At 34.9% G+C, this 27,197-nt stretch overlaps 2 protein-coding genes across 3 annotated transcripts in view; one reads left to right on the top strand and one right to left on the bottom strand.

Moving 5' to 3' along the window:
- Positions 1 to 9,899: 9,899 nt before the first annotated feature.
- The window catches only part of LOC140452405 (solute carrier organic anion transporter family member 3A1-like), a 174,141-nt gene continuing 156,843 nt past the window's right edge, over positions 9,900 to 27,197 (bottom strand). Inside the window, exons 10-11 of the mRNA XM_072546634.1 lie at positions 25,180 to 25,517; positions 9,900 to 21,514 (exon numbers count right to left, since the gene is read on the bottom strand). Coding sequence (XP_072402735.1) covers positions 21,285 to 21,514; positions 25,180 to 25,517 — 568 coding nt within the window. The 3' untranslated portion in view covers positions 9,900 to 21,284. The remainder of the gene's footprint in view (positions 21,515 to 25,179; positions 25,518 to 27,197) is intronic.
- Positions 22,701 to 24,526, top strand: LOC140452048 (uncharacterized). Of its 2 annotated transcripts, XM_072546079.1 has the most exons (3): positions 22,701 to 23,099; positions 23,198 to 23,313; positions 23,371 to 24,526. In XM_072546079.1, the coding sequence occupies exons 1-3, from the start codon at positions 22,947 to 22,949 to the stop codon at positions 24,002 to 24,004; spliced, it is 903 nt and encodes a 300-aa protein (XP_072402180.1). In that variant the 5' UTR covers positions 22,701 to 22,946; the 3' UTR covers positions 24,005 to 24,526. The 2 variants fall into 2 exon arrangements, with proteins under 2 accessions (XP_072402180.1, XP_072402179.1); XM_072546078.1 differs by having other exon boundaries at positions 23,198 to 24,526.

Genomic DNA, 27,197 nt, shown 5'->3' with positions numbered 1-27,197 from the left:
AATTAAAACGATTTCAATCATGTCATAATCCCTCCCGTTTCATCGCGAATATATTTTATATCTTTTCTGAATCCGAATCCTTCCTGAGTTTTAATTGGTCATCCTCTGGCATAGCCTGCTAGCCAAGCTGAATTAAGTCTCACAATATTGTGCTGTCCCTTACTTTGCAAAGCGTATAATCAAAATATAGCACTTTTAAAAAATATAGATAGAACGAACTACATATTCAAAAATTACTCTTCTTTCTTTTTACATACAGATATTATTGTACCAAATTATAGTGAAAATATATATTTAAATAAAAATATTGTTCTATCTATAACAAGCAAATACAAAGAGGCAATAGCTCTATATACAGATGCGTCTAAATCTCCAGATGGAACCGGATGCGCTTTTTTTATACCATCGGAACATATAGAAAAGAAATTCAAACTGAACCCGGAAACTTCGATTTATACAGCAGAGGCTATTGCAATATATGAAGCTTTATTATATGTAGCTGAGGTTGAGTTTGCCCATATTCTAATTTTGTCGGACTCCTTAGCAGTGTTAAAATCCATTGGTAAATATGGACCACCTAACTTACAAGACTGCCCATACATTTATAGAATTAAACATATTATTCAAACTCTTTTAACTAAAGGAATCAATGTACATTTTCTCTGGATTAAAGCACATGCAGGATTTGAACATAATGAATATGTCGACTTATTAGCCAAAGAAAGCATTTTAACCGATACTGGTATTCTACATAAAGTAACGCTTTCTGACAGTATTGTTTCTTGCAAGTTAACATTACTTCGAGAGTGGAGCTACCAGTGGAAGGAATACTCTTTTGTGAACCAAAATAGATACTCGATAATTCAGCCAGATATTCCCAAATTTCCTTGGTACAAGTCTTTTAGAGCTTCCAGGAGGCACATAACCTCCATTATTAGAATACGTTTCGGACACGCATGTTATCCAAAGCACTTATTTAAAATAAAGGTGTTGGATGATGACAAATGTGAGCATTGTGGAGAGGAAAGTGATTTAGATCATATATTTTTTGGTTGTTCTAAAAACAGAGTCTACTCATCCAAACTTATAAATGATTTATTAAAATATAAAATAGCAGCTCCTTGGAATATACTATATTTATTATCACTTGGCTCTATAGATATTTACAACTCCTTAATTAAATTTTTAAAAGACAGCAAATTATCATTATAATTCTCTAAAAATTATTTAGTTAATCTTGATACCTTTGTCTTAAACCATTTGTATAACTTCCTCCTCTCCGTGACCTAGTGTTGTTGTGTCTTTTATAAATAAATGAATAAATGCCTTGATAGGTCCCTAGGCGAGAAGAAGAGTGTGTCCCTGTTCTCCTAATATCGATGTAATAATCTTTTATTTTGATAGGGCATTTAGGTAAAAATTATAATGATGACTGTCTTAGTCCTTTTGTGTCTGGCTGTATGACGATAAGTCTAAGCCAAAAAAAAAAAAAAAAAAAAAAAAAAAAAAAAAAAAAAAAAAAAAAAAAAAAAAAAATTGTGCTGTGAGCATATCTCAAATTTAAAAAAAATTTCAACGGTATTTCATCAGTTCTAATACTGTATCTATCATAATGTAGGAATTCAATAAAAAAACCAAAAGATAAGTTCAGGAAAATTTATTAATAATGCATACAAAATGTGAAGATCATATTTTTGTTCACAACAAAAATACTAAAAACAAATCAAAAAGCGAACACGAGAAACATAAATATTTTTTTAAATAACAAGAAATATTAACTTAAAATTTAAACAAAACATTTTTTAAATCCTGACGTTATATGTAAGAAATCGAATTAAAGGTATCATATTTTTATAAGGGCTACAAATAATAAAGAATATGTCACTATATGTTTCACTAAAGAGTGAACAACGAATATAAGTTTTTTTAATCTACTTTTATAACAAGGAAAATTGATGGCAAAGTAATTTTGCCAGACCTTACTTTACATATTTATTTAGCTACAGTCGTGTGAAGAAATTCCCACGTAAATTATCCATTCGGTTTAATAGAAATATCAAAACTCAAGCTCAAAATGATTAATACTGTCATACAAAATAATTAATGAAATTGAACTAAGGAGTTCTACCTTGTTGAATATTTTTAGAATTTCGAAGCCAATATTAAATATTACATGTCACTAATGTCGATTTTATTCAATTATGGAAATACTGTGACATATTCTTTAATATATTTTGGAGATACAGTTGAAAACAATTTTGCAGCGGTTTGCCTTCTATTGATTAGATGTATAATAGGACATAAAGTATTAATGTGAGGAACTTTTCTTTCAGTATTTGTGTAAGGAGAATCTCGTTCTTTCAATTCATTCATTCTTGACTGCTAAGGTTTTTGGACATACCCATCACATTTTAAATACTATATTAACTGGCCACTTCTTGTCTTTAGCAATAAGAATTCTCATTAAGAGATCTTTAAAAGATAAAATTAAGCTTCTACTTGTAAGCTAAGTATGTCAAAGCCTTCTAGTTACAAATGTAAGTTCAATATTAGGGTATAAAAACCTAATGCTACCAAAAATGGAGGGACTATTGCACATGGACGATTAATGTCATTTATTAGTGTTCTATCCAAATGCTTTTGAGCGACAAGTCTTTTGTATATGCCTATATTTAAGTATATTTAATGCTTGTTTAAAAACTAAAAACAGTAGTTGGAAAAGATTGCTTTATACATCAAAAAATATTAAAAATTTCACTAGATTCTTTTTTGTGTCAACATTTATTTTCCTGGTAACTACTTACAAGCCGCGTGTTTTTAACAGCATGATACTTGTAACGATACGATATCTGTAATAAAAGATAGGAAATTCACGTATTTTGTTTGCCTTTTATTAACTTTCAGTTAAAATCTTACACAGAACTGTTGCATCTTTACTAAACGTTGACAGAAAGATGTTATGAAATAGAATTAATGTTTGACTGAGAATAAAAGACAATTCTCTTGTCAAAACATAACCTAACAACCATCGGTCCTTTGCGATTGTGGAGAAGCGATTGTTACGTTCCAAATTTAAAGTAAAAAGTCCCACCTCTATTTTATCAAAATTTAAATAATTCAGGACGTGTAAGAGCGGTTGCCTATAATATATTATAAGCAAGGTGGCGAAAATAAAATTAGTAATTTTCAAATAGGGGTAATGTCTGGCAAATTGTGCTGAAGTTAAGGGAACACGTCCTCTTTTTTGTGAAGAAACTAATTTAGATCGTTCTTTCTAGAGTTATCTTGGAAGAATTGGGATCATAAAATTGAAATTTTTGAATCTCGGTATTATTCGGTGACCTCCGTGTGTCAAGTTGTCAAGTGTTCGGAAAGACGACGGAAAGAAAGTGATTCCAGGTTTGACGGTGTAACTGAAAGGTTGGGCTAGATTAAAAACGGCATTTTGTTTTTTGCTTTTGCTGCTGTTCCATGTGGGATCTGGACTAGTCCGAACCGTGTGGATATTCAAGGGGATTTGCTGCCTTCGTGGAAGGGTTTTTTTTTTGGAATATCCACAATTTCGCTAAAAAAAGCGGATCTACAGTACACGTGAATACCGGGAGTCGTATTTAGATCAAGAAATTAGCCTTAATCACGAGTCCAAATAGCCGGCTACGCTTCGGTCCAATTTGGGATATTTCAAACCCCTAATCTGGCTAAGAAGGGTGAGTGTTAGAACATTTCGTTTTTAATTAATTAAAAAGTTGTAGTTATTTTTTTATCCCATCTCTAAAAAGCTATTCACATTTTTATCAGTTTTCATACATTCAAGTTCGGAGACAAGTTTTTTTTTGTATTGCTCCATTATCGCCAAAAGGCAGATAAACAAAGTGTTAAAATCAATATATTTATTTCCAAATAATTATTTTAGACACAGATGGTAATTAATGTTTTCTTGCTTCAGGGTTGGTTGGTTTGTTTGTTTTTTTCTGCTTCTTCTTCTTCGTATTTTTCCGTCTGGCTGTAATTTTCAACTTTTCAACATTGTCACACAAGTCTATGTACATCGGCAATCGTATGGGATTTTGGATTGAAGACACGCTGAACTATAACTGGAATTCCACGCGGTGAAGTATATGAAAATTCGAGGTATGGATCGATAATAATTAATTTTCAACGGAAGATTTAAGCGCCGTCTAATTTGGTTTGCGGAATACAATAGTTTTTTTTAAAGATTATTTGCTGTTAGTTTTTATTTTCATATTTACAAATACTTTACAGATTTTTTTTTAAAGATAATTTGCGGTTTATTTTATTAATTCAATATTTACACATACCTATTTTAATTTTGTAAACTGCGTCTAAGGGGGGGTTATATATTTGAGATTTATTTTTTATATTATTTTCTGCGCACGCACTTGAGCTCACGTGGTGTCCTATTTGCGTTAATTATTTTTTTTTTTTTTGGTTGGTATTGAACCGCACACCCCTTAGCGTCCGGTACTTTTGATACGTCTTACCTTTCATTTTGTTCTGTTAAATAGAAATAACTTATGAATTTTTGTTAGGCAAGTAGAAGCCGCATTTTTATATTATTTTTTTTATTAAGCCTATGGTAAAGTTAAATAATATTGTAATATGTAATATGTATGTATTTATTTTCAACTATCTTGGGAATCTATTTATTAAAATTGACTAAATTCTAATCTGACAATTTCATTTATTTTTTTATTTATTCAGGTTGTATACTGTTACTTAGTATTTTAGTAGTAAACCTATTGGTAAGTTGGTGGTTTATTGAATAGCAACGTAGGGAAGGCTGTGGGCCAATTTACCTGGCGCCCCTGATATAACTTCGGATTTTTTTTGTTTTGTGGACCGCACGACCATCTCCACTGTTTTGTCTAGCCGCGAGCCATTCCCAGACTGTCACCGTATAGTACTTTTCTTTCCGGGTGTACGTCTGATTTATATTTGGTACATTTTGTAATTTTTTTATATAGATTCGGTTTTGTACGCCACATATTTTGGCGCCCAACGTGGGGCACTTAATTAATTAACCTTTTTTTGTCAACCCCTTGTGTAGATTCCTTTTAATTAGTTAACCTAACGTGTTTGGGCTTTAATTGACTAACTTCGATTTATTTACTTTACCACTGGTTTTGCACTTAGTAGTAGTCTTAGAACTTCGTGTTTAGTGGAAGTGTATGCCAAGAAGTGCTTACTAGTTTTTTTTTTGTGTGACGTGAAGTTGGAAGAAGCCAAAAATGGAACTTAAAAGAAGATACTTTGAAGTGGTGTTGTGGAACTTAGAAGAATTATGGATATATTAGGACTTTGAAATATTTCTATTTCAGTTGGAGTTCAAATTTATTTTTTTTGAGAAGTTGGACTTCGAAATTCTACATTGTGGTTTAACTTACTTATGTTAGGGAATGTAAAATCTTTTTTTGAGATTATGTTGTGACTTGTAATTTGTTCTGAAACAATGAAATTTTGAAAATCTTTTGTGAAATTTTATAGATTGAATAAAGCGACTATTACTTTTATTTTGCTTTTGGTTTGCTCCTATTAATAAAGTAAACTGTACCTGTGTGTTAATATTTTTACTTATATCTTGATTTTGTTTGAATATTTGCTCCTTTCGGTTGATACATTTTTTTAAATTTTGAACTTTGGCAAGATGGTGCGAAAACTTGTACCCAACTACTTAAGGAAAGAGGAACTGGAATATGAACTCAAAATTCGTGGAGTGTCTACTGGCACTGTTGAGTCTATGAGGTCTAGTCTGTCTGATGCACTTAGTCGTGAGGCAGCAAATGAAAGCTTTAGATATCCTGAGCACCCATTCACCTTTTCACAGGATAAAACTGCAATCGAGACTAAACTTGCGGAGCTGAATACGGCTGTTGGAAAGTTTGCCGGAACTCCTACTTGTGCTGAGTCCTTGAGATTGCGGACACAGATTAACCATGTCTTGGGGAGAATTGATCTTATGGTATTGCCAACAGGTGATGATGCAGACGCAGCCCAGGTTGTTAAGTCAGACTTTCTTGCTGAGATTTTGAAGTTGTCACAGGATTTACATGATAAGCAGCATCCAATCGGATCTGGTTCGGTACCAGTAGCGCTCGATGTGATTTCGGTTTTAAATCAGTCTTTTCAGGCAGGGGTAGGACAAGTTCATGCTTCTTCTCCTGGAGCGATGTCACAAGCTGGTAATAATGTTTTTTCAGGGTCTGTCTCTAGTTTTTCTTCTGGGATGATACTTCCTCATAAATGGGGAATAGAAAAGTTTTCAGGTTCTGCTAGGGGTATGTCTATTTCTGCATTTTTTGAGATGGTGAATGAATTGAGTCTCGCTCGTCATGTACCAGATAGTATACTTTTGGAATCAGGTATAGATTTATTTTCGGATAAAGCCTATCAGTTTTATAAAGATGTTCGTCTACGTGTAGGGAGTTGGGCTGAATTAGTTGAAGAGTTTCGTAGGGAGTACCTGTCAGCTCACCATGGGGAAGCGCTTTTTGAAGAGCTTCGGAGGAGAACTCAGCATTCGTCTGAGACTATTGGAGTTTACTTGGCAATAATGAATAGTTACTTTAATCGCTTGCGTTGTCATGTTCCAGAGGAAGTTAAATTGTCTATAGTTATTAGGAATTTGCATCCGTTCTATCAAGATAGATTACGTGATCCTTTGCCAGCTACCTTGGAGGAACTTCGTGTTCTATGTCGCAGTATGGAGGAAAGACGTGATTGTATTAGGAACTATGTTGAACCGAATAGTAGGAAAATGAATACTTTGGAAAAGGACCTAGCTTATATTAGTGTGGATGCTGAAAGTTGTAGTAGTGTTAGTGAGGGTCCTGTTGCTTCATCCGAATCGGAGTCGGCTAGAGGAAAGTTTAGGACTTTAATCTGTTATCGTTGTAATCAGTCAGGCCATAAGGCAGTAGGGTGTCTAATGAAGAAGGAGGCTGTTCACTGTTTTAAGTGTAAGAAAGAAGGGTTTACAGTCAGAACTTGTCCTTCGTGTAATTCGGGAAACGGAAGGAAGCGCACCTAACTGGTCGAAGAGGTGTTGCCGACGTTGACTCGACCAACCTACGTCCTATTTTAGACTTTATTTTACATCATTCCGAAGGAGATGAACGTCCATATTTGAAAGTTAAAGTCTTAGGAAAGGAAATTTTGGGATTATTGGATTCTGGTGCTTCAAAGACCATTGTAGGAAGAACTGGTTGGAAATTTTTACAAAACTTGGGTTTAGAGTTGGATACTTCGAAGAAGACCGTTTGTAGAGTGGCGAATGGTCAGATGTGTGAATCGTTGGGGGAATGTTTAGTACCTTTCATGGTTAGGGATCGCTTGCGTGTCTTGCCAGTATTAGTTATTTTGGACGTACCGCACATTCTGATTTTAGGATCTGATTTTTGGCGTGTTATGGGTATCGTTCCAGATTTGAGGCATAACGAATGGTATTTTTCGGACGCTCCAGCAATGGTAGGTTCAGTGGATCATCTCCGAGGTCAAACTATTTTGACCGATGCAGAGAAGTCGCAATTGGATGAAGTTATTAATAGAAGTCGTGAACTAATGGGCACTTCTCTTGGTTGTACTGATGTCACTGAGCATGTGATTGTTTGTAAATCTGCACCCATAAAACAACGTTACTATCCTGTATCCCCAGTAATCCAAAGCCATATTGATAAAGAGCTAGAAGATATGTTGGCGAAAGGAGTAGTGGAGCGATCGAATAGTGCTTGGTCGTCCCCGATTCTCTTGGTGAAGAAAAAGGTTCCAGAAGGTGAAGAACCAAAATGGAGGTTCTGCGTAGACTATCGAAAGCTTAATGCCGTAACAGAGAGGGATGGCTACCCATTACCGTACATCTCTAATATTTTAAATAAATTGAAGAACGCGCATTATCTTTCCACCATAGACATTAAGTCGGCGTATTGGCAGGTACCTGTTGCTAAGGCTTCCAGGCCTTATACTGCTTTTACGGTTCCTGGTCGAGGTCTTTTTCAGTTTTGCAGAATGCCTTTTGGATTACATAATGCCCCGGCTACATGGCAGAGGTTGATAGATCGTGTCCTCGGTCCGGAGTTGGAACCCTATGTTTTTACTTACTTGGATGACGTGGTCATCGTGACAAAGTCTATTGAAGAACATGTAAGGATCTTAGAGGAAGTCTTTAGACGCTTGAGAGAAGCTAAGTTAACCGTTAGCTGGGATAAATGTCAATTTTGTAGACCGGAACTAAAGTATTTGGGTCATGTGGTTGATAGGAATGGACTACATGTTGATGGTGATAAGGTCAAGGCTATGCTACGTATCCCAACGCCCACATCCGTCAAGGAAGTTCGTAGCATCATAGGCACATTTTCCTGGTATCGAAGATTTATTCCTTCCTTTGCGACACTACTAGCTCCAATTACAGCGATATTGAAGAAAGGAAGAAAATTCAATTGGACCCCGAGTTGTGAAGAATCTTTTCAGAAAATAAAAGAATGTCTAGTTTCTGCTCCGATACTTAATTGTCCTGACTACAATTTGCCTTTTGTTGTCCAATGTGATGCCTCAGGATATGGAGTGGGCGCCGTGTTATTGCAGCCAGGCCCGGATGGTGACGAAGTAATTAGTTTCCTGAGCAGATCACTAACGCGTCAAGAAAGGAATTTTTCCACGACGGAACGAGAATGTTTAGCTGTGTTATGGGCAGTCGAAAAACTGCGTCCTTATTTGGAGGGTGTTCCTTTTACGGTCGTGACTGATCACGCATCCCTCGTATGGCTTCAAAATTTGAAGGATCCTACTGGAAGATTAGCTCGATGGGCGGTAAGATTGCAACAATATGACTTTAAGATTGTGCATCGGAAAGGAAAAGAACATGTTGTCCCCGATTTGTTATCTCGTTCAGTTCCCGTGCTTGATATGGTTGAAGAGGTTGTACCGCTTCCTAGTGGTGATAGTTGGTATGATAAACTTTGTAGAAAAATCGAGTCTAATCCCTTGAAGTATCCTCAGTGGAGAATGTCTGGTGGCAAACTTTATAAATACATCCGTCCCAGTCATGGATTTTTGGTCGAGGAAGTGGACAATTGGAAGGAAGTCGTTCCTAAGGGTCAACGATTGGAAGTGCTGAAGTTGTGTCATGATAGTCCTTTAGCAGGTCATATGGGGATCCTGAAAACTTATAAGCGTATTAACGAGAAGTATTTTTGGCCGAAACTGCGGAGTGATGTGTCTCGTTACGTTGGACGTTGCTCACTGTGTGCCATGCATAAGGTGGAACAAGGTAAGCCCAAAGGCTTTATGACTCCTCAACCTAAAGCTACTCAACCATGGGAGATAGTAGCAACCGATCTTATGGGACCTTTCCCAAGATCAACTCAAGGCTATAAGTTTATCTTAGTGGTAATGGATGTGTTTAGTAAATTTTCTTTGGTATTTCCGTTGCGATCCTCAAAAGCCGTGCATGTCGTTAAGAAAATAGAAGAAGAAGTTTTTCTCGTATTTGGAGTTCCACGTCTGTTACTATGTGATAATGGTGTCCAGTATACTTCGGGTATTTTCAAGAAAATGATGGAAACCTATGGTGTCTCAGTTCGTTATAATGCGTTGTATCATCCACAGTGCAATCCATCTGAACGCTATAACCGAACCCTTAAAACAATGATGGCAACTTATATAGCTGACAACCATAGGAAGTGGGATGAAAATTTGGCCAAACTAGCATGTGCTACGCGCACTGCATACCACGAGTCGACTGGTCAAGATCCCTACTTCATAAATTTCGGTCGGAAGATGGTAGTGGATGGACGAGATTTTTCCCGAAAGGACAAACTCGGAGACCCGGAGGACGAAGTAGCTAAAATGGGATATAATCGATCGCGTGGACTCCAGGAATTATTTGTTGATGTTAGAAAACGTTTAGATAAAGCTTCGGCTAAGTGTGAGAAGACCTATAATCTACGGAGACGTCCAGAGGAATTTCAGCCCCATCAGTCAGTATGGCGGAGAAATTTTGTGTTGTCAGATGCCGCTAAATATTTCACGAAAAAGTTAGCTCCTAGATGGATAGGACCCTACTTCGTGAAGAAGAAAGTTTCCCCCTGGACATATAGTTTAGAGGATGAAAATGGCAAGGATCAAGGTATTTGGAATATTAAGGATTTAAGGATTAGTAACCCGACTGGTGATCCCGATAGGATTTAGGTCGGAGTAGAACGGACTAGCAAAGTTTTGTCTAGTCTAAGTAAATTTAGTTAGTCTTCTGAAATTGGTTGTATTTATTTTTTTTGTTGTGTCCGTGAAGGATGACTGAGTGTTGGCTATGATCGGTTCTTAGGATGTATTTGGATGGTCAACCGATTCGTTTTTTTTTGTGTTAGGTAGCCAATACGAAGTCGTAGGGTTGCGGTAGCCTTAATTTCTTTTGATTTATGGAATTGAATGTCACTTAGGTTTGGTCAGAAATATGTTGTCTTCGATGATATGGCGTTGGGATTTGTTTTGATGTTAGTAAGCCATTCTATTTAATTGGGATTTTTTCGAAGCCACATAATTATGTTTTGGTGAATCTTGTTTTATAATAGCTTAGTTTTGGATGATTCACTAAATTTCGTTGTATACGGATTTAAATTCTGAAAGACCTATCTCATTTTTATTTTAATGAACAATTGGAATTACACTACTGTTTCGGTAGATGTTTCTCGCAGTATCAGTAAGAGTGGAATGGTGGAGAGTTTCTTATGGACTCATGTTATGCGAGGTATAGTGAAGTACTAGCGATGCCCCAGAGCTGGGAGGTCGCGAATAAGGGCAACATCCAGTAACCGACCAAATCAGTGTTGTCAGATTGACGTTGGAAATTTGAAACTATTCTACTTGATCTCATACGATGAGAGATGACTGTTGTGTGGAAGTGGAGTAAGTGTTGTAAGTAAGTTGTTGCTTTGTGCGTGTGGTTTGAGATTGGTATGTCTTTCGTTGTCCAAGTACTTGCGCATGGTGAAGACGGTGTGGATGATGATTGTGTGGATTGTGTGGACTTCGCTCAGAGTTTAGGTAGTGTGTCGCTAGCGCGAGGGAAAATTTTCTTCGTCTAGTTTTTCCTCGTAAATTTTCCTCTGGGAAAGGGAGGTGTTGTTACGTTCCAAATTTAAAGTAAAAAGTCCCACCTCTATTTTATCAAAATTTAAATAATTCAGGACGTGTAAGAGCGGTTGCCTATAATATATTATAAGCAAGGTGGCGAAAATAAAATTAGTAATTTTCAAATAGGGGTAATGTCTGGCAAATTGTGCTGAAGTTAAGGGAACACGTCCTCTTTTTTGTGAAGAAACTAATTTAGATCGTTCTTTCTAGAGTTATCTTGGAAGAATTGGGATCATAAAATTGAAATTTTTGAATCTCGGTATTATTCGGTGACCTCCGTGTGTCAAGTTGTCAAGTGTTCGGAAAGACGACGGAAAGAAAGTGATTCCAGGTTTGACGGTGTAACTGAAAGGTTGGGCTAGATTAAAAACGGCATTTTGTTTTTTGCTTTTGCTGCTGTTCCATGTGGGATCTGGACTAGTCCGAACCGTGTGGATATTCAAGGGGATTTGCTGCCTTCGTGGAAGGGTTTTTTTTTTGGAATATCCACAATTTCGCTAAAAAAAGCGGATCTACAGTACACGTGAATACCGGGAGTCGTATTTAGATCAAGAAATTAGCCTTAATCACGAGTCCAAATAGCCGGCTACGCTTCGGTCCAATTTGGGATATTTCAAACCCCTAATCTGGCTAAGAAGGGTGAGTGTTAGAACATTTCGTTTTTAATTAATTAAAAAGTTGTAGTTATTTTTTTATCCCATCTCTAAAAAGCTATTCACATTTTTATCAGTTTTCATACATTCAAGTTCGGAGACAAGTTTTTTTTTGTATTGCTCCATTATCGCCAAAAGGCAGATAAACAAAGTGTTAAAATCAATATATTTATTTCCAAATAATTATTTTAGACACAGATGGTAATTAATGTTTTCTTGCTTCAGGGTTGGTTGGTTTGTTTGTTTTTTTCTGCTTCTTCTTCTTCGTATTTTTCCGTCTGGCTGTAATTTTCAACTTTTCAACATTGTCACACAAGTCTATGTACATCGGCAATCGTATGGGATTTTGGATTGAAGACACGCTGAACTATAACTGGAATTCCACGCGGTGAAGTATATGAAAATTCGAGGTATGGATCGATAATAATTAATTTTCAACGGAAGATTTAAGCGCCGTCTAATTTGGTTTGCGGAATACAATAGTTTTTTTTAAAGATTATTTGCTGTTAGTTTTTATTTTCATATTTACAAATACTTTACAGATTTTTTTTTAAAGATAATTTGCGGTTTATTTTATTAATTCAATATTTACACATACCTATTTTAATTTTGTAAACTGCGTCTAAGGGGGGGTTATATATTTGAGATTTATTTTTTATATTATTTTCTGCGCACGCACTTGAGCTCACGTGGTGTCCTATTTGCGTTAATTATTTTTTTTTTTTTGGTTGGTATTGAACCGCACACCCCTTAGCGTCCGGTACTTTTGATACGTCTTACCTTTCATTTTGTTCTGTTAAATAGAAATAACTTATGAATTTTTGTTAGGCAAGTAGAAGCCGCATTTTTATATTATTTTTTTTATTAAGCCTATGGTAAAGTTAAATAATATTGTAATATGTAATATGTATGTATTTATTTTCAACTATCTTGGGAATCTATTTATTAAAATTGACTAAATTCTAATCTGACAATTTCATTTATTTTTTTATTTATTCAGGTTGTATACTGTTACTTAGTATTTTAGTAGTAAACCTATTGGTAAGTTGGTGGTTTATTGAATAGCAACGTAGGGAAGGCTGTGGGCCAATTTACCTGGCGCCCCTGATATAACTTCGGATTTTTTTTGTTTTGTGGACCGCACGACCATCTCCACTGTTTTGTCTAGCCGCGAGCCATTCCCAGACTGTCACCGTATAGTACTTTTCTTTCCGGGTGTACGTCTGATTTATATTTGGTACATTTTGTAATTTTTTTATATAGATTCGGTTTTGTACGCCACACGATCCTATTTTAATGTTTGTCTTGACCTAATTATATATTATCTACATCTTTTATCTCAGATTAAGATGCATAAGATATTATGCATTAAGGTATACAAATGCCTTATTTTAGAAATGCAAAAACTGATTATGTAAAGTGGGCTTTACGCCAACAATAAATTTACGAAAAAATTAATGTACTTATTCATTAATTTCTTTGTCAATATATTCGTGATCATCTTAGAAGTAAAAGTTTGTTTGACTTCAAATAAAGTTTTCACTATTTTCAGTAGTACTAACGATTGTATTAATGGATGTTATTTGTTATTGTTTGTTTTAGTGAATAATATGTATATTTATCTTTTGTATTTTATTTTATGATTAATAATCTTATCTCTTTTACACAGAATTCAATATTTTTTAATAAAAATTCCAAAAATAAAATATGCTCAAAAACTTGAACTCACCACGCAACTTTAACATGAAAAGATCAATATCAATAATTGTTCACGCCATCATATGTTTTAAGACGATTTCTCTATAAATTCTTGCTCTGCTCTTTCCATAAAAGCATCTCAAGACGACAGCACACAAAAAAATACAGGAACGAGATCAGTGGTACAGCATAGCGAGCGGGACATAATGCTTATAAGCGGTCACATATTAATGTATAAAGTCAGTTTTTCACACGGAGTTACATTTACCAGCGGTACATTCGAAGTGCAAATCAAGTAACATTCAATAATAAACCAGTAAACATTAATCCTACTTCGCGCCAAATCGGCACATGTTGGTAACACTGAATTCACGTGAAACAATTGAAAAAAATAAGACCAGTTCTATTCTGTCCATTTTTCATGCATTAATTCGTGAACTCAACAACGGCAGAATTGGATGTCAAATTGTGCTTTGCTCACGTCCAGTTTGACCTAAAAACTACTTTCTGAATTTATTATTGGTGTAAAGCGGCTTTTACGTTTTATAGACCAGAAGTTATGTCAAATATTTAATAAATTAAGGATATTCCTAAAAACATAGCAATGATTGCCAGTGTATTTAGAAAACAATCAAATTTTGAATAGCAGTAGAGTCTAGAACTGAAAGAAACTGATTCAAACCAGTCAAATTATATTTAAGTATACAAAATAATTGTAAAAACCTGACGACGCAATTAAAAAAATGAGTATTCAAAACGAGGAATCAGGAGTTTCACACTAAAACGAGTATTTTTAATTCGATATAAAAAAAGTTTAGGTCCTAGTTCCTCTGGCTAAAATTTTTTAATTCGGCTAAAGTTGCTAAGAAATATTTTTACTTGATTTAACTAAGAGCTGGTGTTTAAGTGGGTATATATTTCAGACCAAAAGGATGACAGTAGGGATATAATTTAATTTTAAAGCATTTCGGTTTCTTGCTAGTATTCTGTGTATTTGTCAAGACTGATATGTATATAGCGAACGAAATTTTAAAAAAATATAATTTATATTGCATCATGCATTTATTTATAATATTTACTAAGGCATTTTTGAAACCTGCAGCTTAATCAATTGACTTATTTGATCCTTTTAGTCTAAAAATCCAGTAGCAATGTTGCTTTTGCATGCAACTAATCTATAAGAATAAATTTAGCAAATCTGTAGATTTTTTAAAATTATTTCATATTTAATATTCTAGAAAATAAAATATCACTTCGTTATAAGTAAATTATTCAAAATTAAGTTAAAATATACTAATGTATGTAAATTAACTAAGAAATATTTTACAGGTCATTCCTTAAAAATAAAACTCGCTTTCACAAAATGTTGAACCAGTCAACTCAATAACTTTTTTTAATAAATAACATGTAACTTTCAGATAAAACAGGGAGTACGACAGGGTTGTGCACTTTCTCCCCCTCTGCCCAATATAACAAATTTTGACAAAAGGGCTGGAGAATATGGAGGAAGGAATTTAAGTTAACGGAATCTATATAAACAATTTTAGCTAAGCGCAGATGACAGTTATTAACTCTCTCGGTCTTCCATTCGGACTAAATATTGCTCCTGAATTTTTTCAAAGAATCGTTTTTCTCTTACTTCAAAGAAAGAATACTTTGAAGTAAGAGAAAAACGAGTAACTTTGAACTAAGAAAACTTTGGTGATATTGATGTATGTGCCCCATCTATTTTGATGATCTTTTAATATTTGCAGACAGTCTTAAAGAACATGATAGAATCCTTAATAAAGTATTAGAACGGCTATATATTTTGCTTCTAGATCTTTAACCGATTGTAAAACCAGATTTAGCCAGATGGGAAAGGAACTAAATGCAATCCTATTATCTGGTGCTAAATTTCATAATTATATTTATGGTAGAGAAGTTAAGGTTTTCTCACATCATAAGCCATTGATTTCGATAATGAAGATAGGCATAGCAGAACTAGACTTTCCTAATCTACAACGTATAAAGGTGAAATTATTAAAATATGACTTAAATGTAGAATATAAGCCAGGCAAGGAAATGCTAATAGCTGATTTGTTGTCTCGAAATTTGTTGAAGGAAAATGTAGAGGATGATGCTTTTGTAACGGAAATAGTGCATACATTAAATATAACAGAGGAATTTATAGCTGCAACTAAACAGGATAAGACTCTTGAAATGATTTCAAAAGATTTTTATGAAAAATGGTGGTCGTCATATGCCTCGAGGGTACCTTACATAATAAAGAATTATTGTAATACTAGGCGTTTACTCATTAAATGATTAGATATTTTATAGGGACAGAGTTATATTTCCGGATTATTTGCGGCATAGGATGTTAAAGTTGCTTCATGAAACACGCTTTGGGGTTACAAAAACAGCAAAAAGCGACAGTTGTTGTTCTGGCAAAATATGAATAAGGACTAAGTGGACTTGGTAGAAATTGTGTTGATTGTGAGAGATATCAGAGAAATAATGTTAAAAAGCCGGTAATACTCAGAGAAATCCCAGAACTGCCATTTCAAATGCTAGCGGCTGATATTTGTGAATTTGGAGGAGCACCTTATTTATTTGTAGTCGATTAATTCACAAACTGGATTGAAATTGTTCCGTTGCAATCCAAAACATCTTTCAAACAAGTCAATATTAAATTCGTTTAAGAGTATGTTTGCCACTCACGAGATTCCTTTGGAAATCGTATCCGATAATATGCCTTTTGGCTCTAAGGAATGCCGAGAATTTTCTAAGTAGTGGAATTTGTGATATCTAGCCCTAGATATCCTAAAGCAAAGGGGTAGGTAGAACGAGCCGTCCAGACAGCTAAAAAATTTTCAGAAAGTGTAAAGATCTTCAGTTATCCTTATTATAATATAGGAACATACCGCTATTAGGATGAGATAAATCCCCAGCACGAATCTTGAATAGTCGTAGACTTAGAGGCAAACTTCCAGTTTTACATGAAAAATATTTACCAGAACAGGTAGACCTAAAAAGTAAAAATAAATTGGATAATAAAAGAAAATTGTACAAGCGCTACTATGATAGAAATACAGCTACAAAAGAAGAATTAAGTGAAGGGGATAAAGGGGTTATAAGAGAAGATGGGCAATGGAAATCTGCTGTGGTAAATAGCTATTACTTGTGACCATCTAGTAATATGCCTAAATATCATATTAACCTAGCAGATGATTTTGATTACGATCAGAATGACAGACCTTCAACATCAACGGCCTGTGAGAGTGAAATACTGAATCGGTTTACTACCAGAAGTAAACCATTAGGTAATTAAACTCTCATTTAGATATAATGATCTCGAGATGTATTAGTTTTGCAATCAGCATTGTCATTAGTTTTTATTTTAGAATGTTTTTATTCTTAGTTCATTGTTGTAAGTTCTATATTTTATTGGAAGGAAAAGATGTCATGAGGCTGAATAGCTCATGAAGGTAAAGTCCTGACAGGATGATGACAAGAGACAAGCGGCACGAGGTCTAATGGTAGAAATAGAGGTTAAGCATTTAGAATAGATTATCATTATACAAGAAAGTAATAAAGATGTACAACAGTTAGTATTAAACGTTATTACATTATTGGCTCCCAACTTTCAGAGGGTAGTAGCCCTCTGAACAGGCCCATATTTTACTTGTTACAAGGACACATTATAATAAAGAACAAGAACAATAAAACATCTAAAATATAACAAATCTTTAGGAAGTGACTTTATACCTGCAGAACACCCTCAAGAGTAGTGAATTGGAATGGTTTGTCCGTTACACAAAAATGGTGATCAACTGGAATGAATAATCTATAGGGGTATAATCTTTCTGAACACAGTATAGCAAATATTTTCAACTACCCTTTATGGTCGGCTAAGTGCATATTCAAAACGAGCTTCTTCTCAGATACTGGAAAAAACCAACAAATTCAATATCGATATCTACCACCTCTTCATAGATTTTAAATCAGCTTATGATAGCGTGCTACATAAAGACATTCAGAAAATATAAAAAGGGAGGATTGTTTCGTGTAATTACATACCGGCTGGGAATACACGTTCCTTACTAAAGATCAGATACACTGTCTATGTAAGAAAGGTTCAGCGGATGTTACACGAATATTCAACAGGACCATATTTTACTTGGTTCATTTATGGAAAAGAATGTTCATTTATTCATGGCTGTACATTATCATCATCATTCTGCCTTTACAACCCTGAGTGGGTCTTAGCCCCCTCAAGAATTTCTCTCCAGTCAACCCTATGCATCGCCTTTCTCCGCGAAACACGTATTCCCATATTTGTCATGTCTTCATTGATGTTATCAAGGAACCTTATTCTGGGTCTTCCTTTTCTTCTCTGACCAATGGGTCTATCAAAGAGCGTTTTTCTAGCTGGGTCATTTTGTTCCATCCGGATTACATGTCCTATCCACCTCAGACGTCCTTAACATAATCTTAATTATGTTTTACGATATCAGGTTCCTGGTATATTCTATAAAGTTCGAAGTTTTATCGTCTTCTCCAAACTCCATTGTTTCTCACTGTCTCACAGATTCGCCTTAGTACTTTTGGCAGTGCATTATGGCCCGAAATATAATCTAGTAAACTTTTTCCAAGTTGGAAAGTTGTGAGAAACGAATCTTCCAATTAAAATTGGGAACTATGAGCGTCAACGAAATATTACAGTAGGTTATTTGTTTCAAGTTGTCGTAGCAGAAAGATTATTGAATATTTACATATTCAAAGACAGTAAGAAAATATTAAAAGAGATGAGTTTTACGTCATGAGATTACATACCGACTGATAATACAAGTTACTTGCCGAAGATCAAATCCATTTTCTTTATAATGGGTTCAGGGGATATTTAGCGGATGCTGCAAGTCAGATTCGTTACATATTTGAGCAATTATCAAAGAATTTTCTGTCCCTTGCTTTTCGCGTTTCGGTAAAACTCTTTCGTTCAATATTCGAGTACATTATTCATTTTAAGAAAATGCGAACAAAATCCAAACGAATTCTGAAGAAAAGCAAAAAAGAATCCTGGAAAAAAAAAATCGTTAACAGCATTTCAGATACCCCTCCTGCCAAGTGTGGACAAAAATTAAACAAATTAGAGGTATAAACACATATCGCAAAATATGCGCAACAACAGATGGAGATAATGTCATTACGAATGATAACCAAATACTTTCAAAACAAAACTAAGTCTGAACTCTCCATTTCGTACCCCACAAACCACTCACCACCTAACCCTATCCAAACCAATCAAATAAATCTTGCCTTTACAGAAGTGGAGTTTAATTTGGCAATCTCATCAATGAAAAACTCATCTGCAGGTCCTGATGACATCCCGTCTATCTTTCTCAAACATCTACAGACAGGAACCCTCTTGAAGCTACTTGCGCTCTACAAGATATAGTTCAGCCAAAACTTTCCGAGTCTTTGGTGACAGTCGCTTACCATACCGATCAGAAAAAATGTCTCATCTTCTAACGCTGCCAGTGCCTACAGGTCAATCTCACTAACATGCATAATGTGCAAACTACTAGAAAAGATGATAAATAAACGTTTGCTTTGGTTTCTTGAAGAAAACAATCTAATAGATGCAGCACAGTCGGGATTCAAACCCAATCGAAGTACGATGGATAACCTGGTACTTCTCCAAACAGAAATAACCCAAGCTATATCAAATAAAAATGACGTCATCATAGTTGCCTTAGACTTAGAAAGTGCCTTCAACGCAATAAACAGAGCTGCTATTACTAGAAAACTTGAGCAACTCAATTTAAGGGGGTAATATTCTCACCTTTCACAGTATTTACAAACGGGAAAACATCTGCATCACATATCTCACAAAATGCAGTCCCCCAAGGCTCAGTTCTCAGCCCTACACTATTCCTTCTTAGCATTGACGATATAAACTCTCTTGTTCTCCCTCCAATAAAATACTCAATATACGCAGATGATCTTGTTCTTTATTGCCAAGGTAAAGTTACAAGGAGCACATGCTCTTTACTCCAAAACACTCTTAGCACGGTCTAATCTTCATAACTGGTCCACTAAAATTGGAGTCAAATTTTCATCTGAAAAATCTAAAGTCATAAACTTCTCTAGAAGACATCACACTCACCCTCCTCTACTTCACCTAAATGGATCTCCTCTTCAAGTGGTTGATAAACTCAAATTATTAGGAGTAATATTCGATAAAAGACTTACATGGAGAGATCAGATACAGAATACAAAAACAAACTGCCTAAATAGAATCAATATCTTAAAAACTCTAGCTCATCATCAATGGGGGGCAGAAGAGAAAGCCCTCTTAAGAATTTACAGAACATTGATCCGCTCTAGGTTGGATTACGGAAGCATTCTCTACATATCTGCTTCCGACACTCACCTTAAAAGTCTGAATACAATTCACAATACTTCTTTACGCATTAGCCTCGGCGCCTTTAAATCAAGTACTTCTGAAAGTCTTTATATCGAATCTTCAGAACTTCCAATTTTTATAAGACGGCAACGTTTACTACTGTCTTACTTCTCTAGAATTTCCGTTAATCCAAAAAACCCAGTAATTAAACTAATTAATACTCCCCACCCTGTCCCAGTTAATAGTCACCCTCGAGAACATTCTCTCTCACAAATTTTAAAAACTTTGCTAAAAGACACAGACCTAAAACTCGTTTACTACGTCCAGAATTCCCCCGTGGACCAAAAAGCTACCTTACCAGCTTGAACCGATACAAAAAAGAAGAAACGCCAAGAACTCTCTTGGTACAAACATTTGAGGAACTTATACAGTCACAGCGTCATGACACAATTCTCTACACAGATGCCTCCAAAGAAGAACAGGCCGTCGGATGTGCCGTCAGTACTTCAAATACAATAGTAGCATCATATCGGCTTTCTCCCAGAGGCAGTATACACACAGCCGAACTGTACGGAATACTCAAGGAATTAGACTCGCCCATTGCTAATGAGAAATCATTAGCAATATGCACCGATTCTCTCTCCGCAATTGACTCAATCAGAAATATATACTCCATACATCCCATTGTACAGTGCATCCACAGTATCTGCCAACAGCAGTCAAAAATTGTGTTTCAGTAACTATCATCTGGATACCATCCCATGTTGGTATCAATGGAAATGAGAACGCTGGTTATGCAGCAAAACTGGCATGCTCCTTAGAAAATATGGAAAACATACAACTTCACCAAGACCTAAAGAGCAGTATCAAGAACAACGTACTAAGCACTTGGCAAACAGACTGGAACGTGTAAAATACAAAACTAAATTCAACAACTTCAGAACAACAGAATTCAACCAACTGTTACCTCCATCACCATGCCTCAAATGAGCAGAAAAGACAATATTATTATCAAAAGGCTCAGAATAGGTCACACTCGTCTTACTCATGGATATCTGATGTCTTCTGAAAACCATGCTCGCTGTGAACATTGTAATGAGTCCGTAACAGTCCATGAGATTGCTAATGTAACTTGTATATAAACAGAGTGTATATGTATGTAAACATAAACATATTGTAATAAACTTTGTACCAGTGTCAATGGCCCATAGTTGCCGAGACACTTTAATTTAATATAAAAAAAAATATTCGAGTAAATGACAAAAAACTATGTTAAACTAATAATAGTAATTTGCGAGTTCGTATTTTAAGGACTAACCTAAGATACTATTCACTACCACGGTAAAAAAAGTAATATAAGATTAAATATTAAGTTGTGCAAAGATTAAAGGTTAAGTCTACGGGTGGCGTCTTTTCAAACTGCCGTTTCCGGCTGAAATATATTGTTCAGGTACAGAACTGCTTATAGCTTCTGGTAGTTCCTCAGTTTGTAAGTCGCTTGACTCTTTGTTTATGCCGGCATCCTGTTGAGATTCATCGGCAGGCTTCGGAGGCCTTGATATTTCACAGGCGCTGGCGGAACTAGGGTTTCGAGTGTGCCGTCCGCTTTCATGTTTTTCTTCAAATACTAAAACATTATTATTAACAAAAATGTATAAAAAGCTTTCATAAATGCGAAATTACAGTATAGGACAGGAAATGAAGCTGAAAAATGGCAAAACCTCGCAATTTTTTCGTTCAGCATCGATTTGTACAAAAATTTGGGATCAGCCTTATTTCACCCTCAAGTTCATTTTCTATATTGAGCCGTTGTACGGTTTTGGATCTTTAAGGGTGAAAAATACAAACCTAATTGTAAAATAACATTTTAAACTTTAATATGGTCAACATTTGGTTTGTATTACTTAATTAATGATTGTTTTATGCTTTAGGATATAATATAATATTTCAACCCTTAAAACCACCCTTCTTGGAGCTATATATAAACAATTTATTTATCCTAAAAGAATGATTTCGGCTTTCATCGATTTGCATAAATATTTGGGATCAGGATCATGTCACCCTGTTCTTCATATTCTATATCATGGTCAAGGGCGTTGATTATTTTTAGGGGTTTAAACTACCCCTTATTGTCAAAAATTATATAAAAACATTTTAAACCTCAATATTAATGATATTAACTTTATTATTATTAATTTACTAACCAATTTATTTACTATAATAAACACAATTGAATAATTCTATAAAAATTGTCAGAGGACGTGTTATTTCTTTCATATTCAATCAATACACGCAGACTTTCGATTTGAATGGAGAAAGTGGAACATATTATAACGTATTACTGCCGAAAAACCGGTTCAATATACATTGAAAATGCTCTATTATACTCTCAAGCAGGAGATTCGAATTTTTCGAAAAAAAAAAAAAAAAAAAAAAAAAAAAAAAAAAAAAAATCATTTTATAAATACAGCTAATTCATTTTTAAAAATTTCCAAATTTTGTTTCCAAAAGATACAATTTTGATATCGACAGTTTTTTTTTTTGATTAAATGCATATTTTTTGAGTAATTTTCAAAAACCCTGTAAAAAAGTCGATTTTTTCGTCAAAAAACAATTTCAACCGCGAATAACTCGAAAAATACTAGTTTTACGAAGAAAACGTAGGGAACATTTTTTTCTTAGAATTACTGTTTACATCCATTTCTATGGTTAAAATAATGAAAAATTCCCACCCCCGAGATGGGATAGCAACCACCCCCAAGATTTTAGCGTACAGCGGCATGATATGAAGCGTGCATTTCCGCTGTAAGTGCCAATATGCCTCATTTGGTTTTTTTAAGTTAAATGAGTTGCAAGTGCCATGTTCCATCGCCTAAAATTTATTTCATGTCGATATGGCTAGCGACGGCGTGAAAAGTGGGGATAAAGTAGCGGTGCAAGTCATAACGTTGTAAGTAGCGTAGTGCAATTCTGTTAAATGTAGAGTGGCGCATCAGTTACTAAATTATTTTTGTTTGGACGTGTTGGGTTGGGTTTAAACATAAGTATTTGGAACGAATATGGATGAAACTACAGAAAAACGGTCCAAAAAGAAAAGAAGAGTTGTTGATAGTTGGAAAAAAAATAAAACCAAGAAAATGAGAAACTCTGGCGAAGAATATGTTTCTCTAGTCAATAAAAAGACCGTTACAAAGAAAATGCCACCAGCTGATGTAAGTATGGTTTAAAGAGATACCTATCTAAATAGACGTTAAAACATAAATAATTTTTTTTTGTTTAAATCTATCTAAATAATCCAAAATTGTTTTAGGTAAAATGCAAGTGTCCACTAGCATGTAGATCCATAAGACTGGAATACCTTGTTGAGTTGTACAATCATTTCTATGAAATGGCTGATTATAGTAAGCAGCAAAGTTACCTACAAAGGTTTATTCATCCCCAATTAATCAAAAGGAGACGTCATGGTCAGTACGAACATCCCAGTGAAAGTAGGAGAAAGCACTCTTTCACCTACCATTTACTTTTGCCTGGAGGATCTGAAATAAGGGTTTGCCTCAAAACATTTTGTAGTACGTTTGCCGTAACTCCAAGAAGAGTGCAACTTTTGGGAGAAAAAATTCTTGATGGTAAAATGGATATGTCAGAAAAACGAGGAGGGGCTCGACAAAATATTTTCAAGACTGTCTGGACTAACAAGATTATAGAGCATATCGAAAGTTTTCCAAAAATTGAGAGCCACTACGCGAAAACCCCGGATAAGCTCTTCTTGTCACCGGATTTAAACGTAAGTAGAATGTACCGTGCATTTTTAGAGAAATATTGTGCGGATTATCAGCCGCCTAACAAACCACCAGTGACTAGACAATGGTATAATGAAATTTTTATATCAAAATTTAACTTATCTTTTGCAAGGCCTAAAGTAGATACATGCTCCACATGTGATAGTTTGGCTGTTCAAATAAAATCAGGAGATAAAGCTGCTGTAACAGAACAGGAGCTTCACCATCGGAGAGGGCTGCTACAAAAGCAATGTCAACTGAGACCAAAAATGCATGTACAAGTAATTGCTATGTTCTTTCCTTCGATATGCAGCAGCAAATGTACATTCCCCAATTAACTCACTTCGAAATGTACTATTCACAACAGCTTGCAGTGTGTAACTTAGGAATTCACGATTCCATCACAGGAAAGGGATTCATGTGTTTATGGACTGAGGACTTTGGGGGAAGGGGTGCCTTGGAAATTAGCTCCTGTTTATATACTTACCTTACTAAGGAAATTGGCAATCACGGAAAGAAAAAGCTTATTTTGTGGTCGGATAATTGTGGGGGTCAAAATAAAAATCAGTTCATGATCGCCATGTATTTGACCATACTAGCAAATAACGTTTTTGAGGAAATTATTCATAAATTTCCTGTAAAAGGACACACTTTCCTTAATTGCGACAGAGATTTCGCAATCATAGAAAAACGTAAAAAAGTGTGTAAGGCTTATACATTGATGAATGTTGTTAACATCATTACTAGTGCGGCCCAGAAAAATCCATTCTCGTGCATGGTGGTTAAGGACTTTTATGATTTCAAAACCGTTGCCTGTGATAAACTGAACACAAAGAAGTTAGGAATTTCAACAGCTACGCAGCTTCATCTTACAAGAGAGAAATTTGGTACGGTGATGGTGGCTAAAGGACATAGTGAGCTCGCTGGATGGAGTGAGACCAATGTACTCAAATCTGGGGGTACATTAGAAGACTTTAAAATCATAGACCTTCAAAAAACTAGAACTCACTTTGGTATCCCAGAGAAAAAAAGAACAGATATTGAAAAAATGCTCCCTTATCTTCACGATGATGCCAAGAAGTATTTTAAAGAAAAATTAGGTCAACCAGGGCAAGTTTCTACTGTAGGAAACAACGGTTAAAAATCTGTCACTTAAAACGTTTTGACTTGCAAACCTGATGGCACTTACAACGTTTTGACCTTAGACAGATTTTTGAATTTTTTTTAAAGTAAGCTTTGTTTATTGTTCCTTTGCGGTATGTTTGTATTATATAATACCTTTAAACTAATCCTTTTTCAGTATGTTACATTATAAGAAATAAACATGTTCGATAAAAAACTGTTTTTTACTCCTCCTGAAAAATTTATAATTTGGCACTTACTACGTTATGGAAATGCACGCTTCATATAGAAAATGATCCTTGGGCTATTTCCTACCTTCTGTGAAAATTTAAAGTAAATCCATTTCCTGACCTAGTATCTAGATTTACTTACTTATATAGAAAATACTTACATTTATCTAGACTAATAATTGATCCAACTATTTCATTGGCGGTTATGGCTTTGTCCTCATCTAACTGCCTGCGATGTCGAACCAACCACCAATCGACTAAAAATATTCCAAGTGCTAACGTCTTAATACCAGCGCATAATCCTACGTATCTATATCGAAATTGTTCTATATCGTATAACAAACAACGGCCACCTTTTTCGCCACAAGTGCTTTTCCATAACAGACAAGTGGAGTCTATCAAATTTCCGAATAATATAGGAGCTGGGATATACCCAAATAACCTGAATATCACAAATTGCATTCCCAGCGCAAAAGATCGTTCCTCTTCATTGACAGACCTTAAACAAAAAATACTTTTATTATGAAAAAATGCATATACAAAGTGGACCAAAAGTCTGGGAACGCGTGATTATCTCTTAAAGAGATGGTCTGAATTGTACAAAAACCCAGACAGGCCTATTCCGCAATAAGAATATTTCAAATTTGATGCGTACAAAGCTGCCAGATTTGGCAACACTTTGGTTTTTTAAATACAACACTCTGCATATTATATTATTAATGAAAACCTCACTTAAATACTAGTTCACTCATATGTAACACTTAGTATTTTATCTAGTTACGAAGGTCTTAGATAAATAAAACTTGTCAAGTGCCAAAGTGTCAGTGCCAAATAGTTTTTAAGTAATTCAGTAAAAATATAATGCTGTGATTTTGACATTAATTCACATAACTAAAGCTGGATTTATAGTTTGACGCACTGTAAACTTAGACGCACTGGAAAAATATCAACATAGAATTTTGTGTACTCTTATTTTGTACAACTTTCATCTTTTACAGTGCGTTACTTGCGTCTGGCCAATCAAAAGGAAGAATTTTGTGCTGTCAACCAAAGTGAACTGTCAGGCAGGCCAACCATTTTGTAAAGTTGTTTATCAACATATTCAAATTTTGATTTTGTTGATTATTTGTTACAATGAACGTTAAGAATTTATAAAATAATAATAATAATTAATAAAAGGATATTATAGTATCATGGTCACCAACTCTAGACACTGTTTCTACTCATGCGAAAAAATTCCACTCAGTCGATTTATAAATTGAAATAATATTTTCCGTCCGTTTGTTACGTCTGCACTGCGTCTACGTCTACAGTCAGTCAAACTATAAATCCAGCTTTAGAATAACTTGACGTTTATTGAAAAGTTTTGTAAAATAAATTGTATTAATTACTAAAACTGACAGTTGTTTTAAGTGTTTTTAAAAGCTCTACAATGAAAATAGTTTTTATTGAAAAAGAGCGAATTATTGATATTACTGATAGAAAAAGATCTTATAGTGAAGTAGCCAACTTGTTCAACGATACTTTTCCAAACCATTCTCCTATCAATAAGGCGACGGTACAAAAAATTGTAAAGCGCTTTGAGGAAACTAAAATTGCAATAAAACTTAAGATTTTGATGCAGCTTCGTTGACGAACCACATATATCCTCCCGCAGAGAAGCACAAATACATGGTGTAGGCCATTCTTCCGTATTGCGTTTATGGCATAAGAATTCATTTAATTCATTTACAAAGTACTGGCGTATATACTTTATGATCGTTTACTAGTATATACTGAGGAAAAAATAGGCAAATACCAATGTGGATTCCGAAAAGAAAGGTCAACAATTGATCAGATTTTCCTTCGCAGATAAACCTTAGAGAAGACATATGAATATGGAATCGATACCCACCACCTCTTAATAGATTTTAGAAGCGCTTATGACAGTGTAGACAGAAGCGCACTTTATAATGCCATGGCAGAACTAGATATTCCGTCGCATCTAATAACATTGGTAAAAGCAACTCTTTCGAAAGTTGAGTGCAAAGTCAAGATACAAAACAGAGTGACAAGGTCTTTTCAAACACATACTGAATTACGCCAGGCAGACAGTCTATCGTGCCTATTGTTTTACATCGCGCTAGAAAGAGCCATAGAGAAATACATAACAACCGGACATAACAACCAGAGGTACGAT

Source organism: Diabrotica undecimpunctata, chromosome 10 (assembly GCF_040954645.1).
Source record: "Diabrotica undecimpunctata isolate CICGRU chromosome 10, icDiaUnde3, whole genome shotgun sequence".
Lineage (NCBI taxonomy): Eukaryota > Metazoa > Arthropoda > Insecta > Coleoptera > Chrysomelidae > Diabrotica > Diabrotica undecimpunctata.
This window is presented reverse-complemented; position numbering and strand designations above follow the sequence as displayed.